General features: G+C 48.9%; 1 protein-coding gene across 6 annotated transcripts in view; it reads right to left on the bottom strand.

Annotated features, from left to right (window-relative positions):
- Positions 1–261: 261 nt before the first annotated feature.
- MICU1 (mitochondrial calcium uptake 1) overlaps positions 262–7,579 on the bottom strand; it is an 86,617-nt gene continuing 79,299 nt past the window's right edge. For all 6 annotated transcript variants that reach the window (XM_032694389.1, XM_032694391.1, XM_032694392.1 and 3 more), the window contains 2 exons: positions 2,426–2,515; positions 262–1,015 (listed from right to left, as the gene is read on the bottom strand). In XM_032694389.1, the coding sequence (XP_032550280.1) occupies positions 855–1,015; positions 2,426–2,515 (251 nt within the window). In that variant the 3' untranslated portion in view covers positions 262–854. The remainder of the gene's footprint in view (positions 1,016–2,425; positions 2,516–7,579) is intronic.

The following is a 7,579-nucleotide window of genomic DNA, read 5'->3' as shown; positions in this document are numbered from 1 at the left end:
TTCCTCCCAGCACAGCTGCTCCAGCCCTCTGATCATCTTGGGGCCTCCTCTGGACTGGCTCCAGCAGCTCCATGTCCTTGCTGTGCTGGGGAAGGAAAGTATTCTAGAGGTGATTTATCCCCTTTGTCCTTCCAGCTCTGGAAAGCCGTGGGATTTTTTTCCCCTCCCCTTCCCAAACAGTCCATGTCCTGTGCCCCGTTCACCACCAGCCTTGGGTGAAGAGCTGAAGGAACCCAGAGAGACGAGCCACGAGCCACGTCGTTGTGAGCAACACCTTTACAGGACATTTTACAGAGAGGGCAGCACTCAGCAAACATCTGTCAGCACATTCCCATGACAATTCCCCACAGAGAGGGCTCTCAATTGAGGAAATCCATCAGGGACCTCCTGCAAGGCAGGAAGGGCAGCAGAGCCAGTTGCTCCACCACTTTTAGCTGCTCTTACCCAGAGGCAGCGCCTCAGCCCAAGGGGTGCACAGAGTGTTTGGCCATCCGAAATCCTGGTGTGGGATCCAGGAAACCCGGGAATCTTTCCCAGGAGCAATCCAAGAGCAAAGATAACCCTGGTGCCATTTTGCCATAGCATTAATGAAGGTGATTTGGGTTCAGCTTGCTCCACCCCCGGCTCTCCCCCACAGCACATCACGGGGGTGGTGGCAGTGGAAGTCCTTTCCTTTTTCCTGAGAGAGAGGAATGGCAGGGAGGCAGCAGCAAGCAGAAGCTGCAAATACAACAGTCTGGGATATTGAACCTGGATTTACAAAAACCTCCTGTTATGGACAGCCAGAGCCTGGTGCTGCCCCGCTGGGGTGCCGGGGCTGATCCAGGGAATGTGGGAGCTCCTTCCCGACCCCGCTACTGCTTGGGCGCCGTGAAATCCCACGCTGTCTCCTGGGCACACTTCCACATGGCCCTCATGAGCCGAGTGAAGCCCATGTCCTTGGGCTTCTCCAAGCCTCTCATCAGGCGCTGCTTCATGATGGCAACAAACTCCTTGTTGCTCAGCTCTCCATTCCCTGCGAGGAGGAGGGAGAATCATCAGGAACCCACCAGCAACCTCCTTGAAGTGACAATGTTAAAGGGCAGCACGGGTGTCATTCCCTGCAGAGCACCAAGTCACCTGTGGCTTCCACCTCCCAAAATACCCTGCTGAGCGAGGGTTCCCGAGGCACAGGGTGTAAATCCCAGCCCTAAGGATGCTGCCCTGCTCTGCCTGGCACGGCCACATCTTGCAGGGCCAGTTTTGAAGGCAGAAAAGCAAATGCCCCACAGGAAACTCTGCTTTAAGTGATTTAGGAAATTACAGGAGTGCAGGGTAACAGCGCAAATTTTCCTTAATGGAGTAGAAGGGAAGATTCATTAATCTACTGAGGTTATTGAGAACATTGCCCTGGGCAGCAAAGTTCCAGCAAACTATCAAGGGGCCAGGGAAATTCCCTCTGGTGCTGCAGGTTTTTGATGTGCAGCTGGTAATGTCTGTAAACACTGATGGAGTGAAAACACCAAAATAATAAACAAAAGAGGTCTGTGCCTGCTTTTCCACTTGATTCCTTCCTAGGGGGGCTCCTTTGGCAACCCAAGTCTTTCCCCTCAAAGGTTTGCTATCAAAACATTTAGCAGATTCTCCTCTGAGGGGATGCAAATGGGGGATATTTGGATATGTTTTGGCTCACTCCAGCCTGATGATCTGGCTTGGAAACTGTGTCAGAAAGTGGCACTGAAGCACAGAGGAAAATAAAACAAGAGATGTGACCTTAGAAAGGTGCAAAGAAGCAGGTCGGGGCTGAAACCAAGAGGGACAAGAAGGAGTAAAATAATTAAACATATTTTTTAACGTTCATATTTATGCACCGCCACTGCCACTCAGAGCTGCCAGATCCCAGAGACGGTGCTGGAGGAGCAGGGAGCCAGCAGGCACTCTGGTTTTGGCTGCACAGCTTTGGGCAAATGCAGAATTTCCTGCTTTCCAAGTCGGAATCGCTGCCATCGTCCCCTGGTGGCAAAGACTGCAGTAAGTCTCATTAAATCAACCCAAGAGTGCTTGAGTGTGGCAACAACCGCCCTCAGAGCGCTGGGGCCAGCAAAGCAACGAGCTTCCCAGCAGGGCACAGAGCTGCCACGAATTAATTAAGCTGATATTTGTCCAGGGTTTTGGAAATACGATTCCCAGATCGGCTCACTTCCAACACTGGAGCACAACAGCTCCTTTTGTGACACAAACCAGAGTCCTGGGGAGGGGGGGAAAGAAGCTGAACCCACCCCCCCCCCCCATCCAGCGCTCAGCAGGTGGGGACCACTGGACACTCTTCCCAAAAGGGCAGGAGCATCTCTATGGATCCCAAAGAGCGGAAGGGCAGTTTTCCCCCCTGGATTTCTTCCCCTGGCTGGCCTCTCCCCCAGCCTGGCGCCGAGCCGGGCTCACTCACCATCGCAGTCGAAGAGCGCGAACACCACGTCGCACACGTGGTCCGAGAGCTCCACCTTGGCCACCGTCCTGGCCACCTGCTGCATGGTCACTGCAACACAGGGCACAGCACAGGCCTCAGCACCAGCTCCCCGAACCCCCCACCTCCCCACTGCATCGCTGCCGGGCTGGGGAGGGGCTGCTGGTGAGCACCACCCTGCTGACAGCCGGGGGGGCAAGGGAAATGTTAAAAACCCCCACGGTGAGATGGGTTTTACCCCCCCCTTTTGGTTACAAAATCAGAAGGAAGTGTCAGCACCACAGCAAGCTCCAAGTGGGAAACCTCTCCTTGATCAACAGGGCAGCTCCTTCTGACAGTGTTGCAAAGGTGATACTCCATGAACCAACTATTCCAGCAGGCTGGGAATAAGAAAAACTGGTTTTCCTGTTGCAACCCAAGGGCAATAACTGCAGAACGAACCCCTCCACCCTCCGTCACTGGGCAGACCAGGTTAACCTTGCCATAAAATAGAGAGTTGTAAGGAATTACTTCCCTTTTCTCCCCCAACTGGTAGTTTTATTCCCACCTCTAGAAAAGAACAGTCCATGAAGCCACCAATCCTGCAGCGTTAGGCAGTGGATTTTGCTGTATAAATGGGAAAAAAAGCCCTCCCTAGGCTGCTGTGAGTGTATTTAAATGGCTTCCCTACAAAGCCTGACCTGAGGAGACCCCATCTGGAGAGACTTTGTACTGTGAGCCCACAGTGACTGGGAGGAATGTTCAGCTGCAGAGCTGCCCTGCAGCCAGGGAAAAGAGGAAAGTGGTGCATCACAAGATCAGACTGCAACCCAAAAGAGCCTTGTGCATCCCAGTCCCTTTGCACAGTTATTGGCCCTTCAGGAATTTTGAACAGTTACGTGTTGTGTGTCAGAAAGGAAAAAATAAGCCTCTCATCTATACCATAACTGGATTAATTAGAAACTGCATAAAGTGTTTCTAACAGGATTTTTCTTTCATGAATGTGTAGATTATTGGTGCTTTCCACCCCATTTCTGCTCACCTGAGTGAGGTTTGGGGCTTGTGGGGAGGAATCCACAGCCACCCTTGTGCCCTTTTCCCCTATAAAAGCTTTTACTAAATAATGCAGGAGAAAACTGAATTTACACAGAAGCTGGATTAAAATATATATATATATATATATATAATCTCGAGTAGGCTCCTGCTGTTCCTATGTAATGATTCTTTTTGAGTGAAAATCCTTTCCCACATGAGCGATGTAGCTCTGGGCAGGAGTTATTCCTGTGGATTCCAGTCCTGTCACAACAAGTCAGGACACAGCCCCTGCTTCTGTGCGTGTCCTGCTGGCAGCCAGAGCCTGCTCTGGGGAGGGCAGAGCCTATGGAACCATTAAAGACAAGCTGCATTCATTTTGTTCCCCAGCTTTGGGAGACCACACGTCTCTCCCAACCCACCCACACCCCCCAGGCTGTGGGATATTCCGTGGCACAGCTCTGGATAAGAAATCCTGGATCAATCCTCTTGGATCAAATGCCACAAAGCGGCAGCAAATGCCAGAGCCAGAAGTGGATGGCACAGCCCTTTTCCCCAGGATAAGTGCCCTGCCTCTGGATTTTATATATCCCTCTGTAAAAGGCACCTTTCTCCTCCCCAGTGAGGTGATGCTCATTCTCTAAATACTGTAACTCCCAGCTGCCCCACGTGCTGTTGGAGGACTTCAGGAACACATGAAGCTCAAGTAAAAAGAGGTTTAGGTAAAAAAAAAAAAAAAGATTACCTAAACTTTTTTCCAAGCTTCTTTTTTTCCCCAGAGGGTTGTTCTGCTGGGGAGGCACTTTAAAACACCTCGACTTTGGCAACAGCAGAGGTTTTAAGTGCTGGGTTTCTTACCCAAAGCCCAGACCTTCAGAGAGCAGAAGCACATCTGTATTTCCTCAGACAGCAACACCAAATTTCATTTAACTCCATATAAATGTACATCTTTTTTCAAAGGTGCCTAACCAAGCTCTGATGCTGCCCTGTCCTCCTGGTGCCCCAGGTATGCTACTGAAGGAGCCATAAGGCCTAAATCACAGAATCCCAGAATGGTTTGGGTTGGAAGGGACCTTAAAGCTCATCTCATTCCATGGGACACCTCCCACTATCCCAGGCTGCTCCAACTTGGCCTTGGACACTTCCAGGGATCCAGGGGCAGCCCCAGCTTCTCTGGGCAACCTGTGCCAGGGCCTCCCCACCCTCACAGGGAACAATTCCTTCCTACCACCAAATCTAAATCTCCCCTTTCAGTTTAAAACCATTACCCCTTGTCCTAAGTTCTTTAATTATAAGTCATGTTTTTCTGCTGAGATTTCAACCCATTCCCTCCATTTCTACAGGGAGTCACCTGATCCCTCCCCTCCTCTTATTCATTTTTCCTGGCTGCAGTTTTCCCAGCTATAACTTGTACTTAGGGGCTGCTGCTTCCTCTTCAATTAATCCAACTGCACAAGTGTCTGCTCCATCACATCACTCTTGCTTGATGCCAAAATCACTTCCCAGGGCTTGTGTGACTGTGCTGTGCTCAGTAAGGATTGTGTTGGTTTTTAAGGAATCACAAGGAAGGGGAGAGAGTCTCTGCTTTCCATTTGGACACATACACTCCAGACTAGGAGGTAGCTCAGAGAGGTAAATAAAATTGAAGGAAACCTCCCCGTGTAATTTCTTTCCCATTTTACAAAATGAAATAGGCGCTATCTGGGAAAACATCTCCTAAAACAAAGCTTGTCCAGATTTGGGGTTCTGGGATGGCTGCATCCATCTCTCCATGGAAAGTCTCCTGCATTTCATACCAGTGAAAATGAGTTCCACGATTCTATCTTGAAAGGCTTCTAAAATCCCATGCATTGGTGTCTCCCACTGGTTCCTTTAATGAGCCATCTGAGTTACTTTATGCAAGTTTAGTGTCTGACACAGTTATGTTTTTTCCCACTCCAATTCCCAGAACCACACCGTGAGCAATGTCTCACCAAGTGCAGAGCCTTGCCAGATGGCAAACTCCCCTTTTTCCCTCCATCTTGAGATCAATCCCACATTTGGCCAAAATAATGGCCAGCTGGGCTGCTGCCTCTGTTTGCCAAATGGCAGGGGGGTGACAGGAGCAGGGCTCCCTGCCCTGGGCCGTTCCAGGGTGGAAAGGCAGGACACGTGTTTTGGGCTCCCAGAAATCAGCCTCACGCTGACACACGCATTTCATTTCAAGGACTGCAGTTGGAAATGTTGGATGACAACATAACCAGCAAAAATCTACTGCACTTTTTTCAAATCACTTGTACATGTATGTGCTGGAGCATCCATCCAGGAGACAGGTGGATAAACCTTATGCAATCCCGTGGCACGGCACATTTTTCTTTTTCTCCTCAAAAATGGGAGGCTGCAGCTTAGGAGAAACTGTTTTGACATCAAAGGGAGCACAACAGAAAGTCAGGGAGATCAGGGAAAAAAGCAGAGCCGACCCACTGTTTGTGTCATATCCACAGGCATAAATATGGAAAGAAAGGAGGTTCCTTGGAGATATCCCAAACGTGACTGAAGGTGGCCCAGGGCGAGTGGCTGTTGGTGACCCTGTTGGACATGAGGGTCTCCAGAGGCTCAGCCATCTCCCCTTGCTTAGGCCCATTCCAAGCAAAGTGCATCCCTGCCTTGCCCTGAAGCCCAAAGGAATCACTCCATGGCTCTCCACCAGCAGAAGGGCTGCCTGGAAGGTCTGCTTGGAGGCAGAGCCAAAAAAAGTGCAGTTCACACCCTGGACTGCAAAGGGGAATAAGCACTGAATTCAGCTCCTCTCCTGCTGCCAGCTGTGAGCCCAGGCTGGAGAAGTTTTCTAAGGAATGCCTATGATTTAAGGGAATGACAGCCATTCTGTTTCTGGGAAAATGAAAGATGGGCTAACAAATAATCTTTGTGTTATTAAATGGGTCATTAAAATACAGGTTTATGATCCTTTGTAGAAGAAGAAGTGACTTTAATTCAGCACAGAAAACAGCCTGTCAAGCTCTGGCTGTTTGGTACCATCCAGGTTGTTTTTTTCCTCTTAAATTTTAAACAGTCCTTCTAAAATTAAAATAGTGTTTGCTGCATTGTTAGCAGGCAATTATTACACAAGCTATCCTCTTCCTCCTCCCCATCCGACTAGTACTTTTTCCATTTGTTAGTTTTTAATAAGAAGCCTGGCTTTTAGGAGAGCACACCCCATTTATCGCTTACTGGCTTTAAATTTGGCTCCTCTTCTGCCTGAGGAAGGTTCCCTCACCCCTCCAGACACTCCCACCCCCACGGCTGGAGCTCCAGCACGAGCTCATTAATGGCACGTAATTAAACAGCAATGACACTGATTCACCAACTGCACGCAGCCCTAAGTTCTCCACAAACACATATTCCACAACAGGACAGCTGCTAATTTCCTGTAGACACCAAGTAAATGGGATTTGCTGGGCTGAGAGCTCCTCATGGGACGCTGCAGAAAGGGCTCAGAGCAGCAGCAGCACACCCAGACTCCGTGTTTTTACTTGGAAATGAAAAAAAAAAAATCCTATCAGCTTCTTTTAACTTTAAGTCTTAAGGTAAGTGTGATATAAAACAAAGAGTACAGATGATTCCCCCCACCAAAAAATTAAAGATGAGAAGTGCTGCTGACACACACAACAAGAGATGTGGCATGTTTGACTCCCTCTGTAATTCCACTGCCCAAAAACCTATTAATGCCTCAATATTCCCACAACAGCAGCAGCTGGAATAACTTACTTCTGAAATGTTTAGTTTTGCAGGTGCCTGAACACATCAGCTTTAACTTCCTAGTAAGACAAGAGTTTCCACTTAGCCTAAAAAACCTGTAATGAATTCGACATCTTTTTTTTATAACCCCAGGCTGAGAGCTTTTAAAAAAAATAATCTAGAAGAGAAACCTGTGATAAATCCTGGCAGCAGAGAGCTAGACTTTGATTTTAAATGTATGGTTTGGGGTGGGGTTTTTGCCTTTTTTTTACATCAATGTGTCCGATCTGAGAACACACCTGATACAGGCCAGCTCAGAAAAGGAAACACACAGTGAGAAGAAGGATATGGATTGGTCTGATCAATAAACCACGTTATTGCCGAGCTCCCCAGGAAACACCAGCTCTG

This window comes from Chiroxiphia lanceolata, chromosome 8 (genome assembly GCF_009829145.1).
Source record: "Chiroxiphia lanceolata isolate bChiLan1 chromosome 8, bChiLan1.pri, whole genome shotgun sequence".
In the NCBI taxonomy this organism is placed as follows: domain Eukaryota; kingdom Metazoa; phylum Chordata; class Aves; order Passeriformes; family Pipridae; genus Chiroxiphia; species Chiroxiphia lanceolata.
This window is presented reverse-complemented; position numbering and strand designations above follow the sequence as displayed.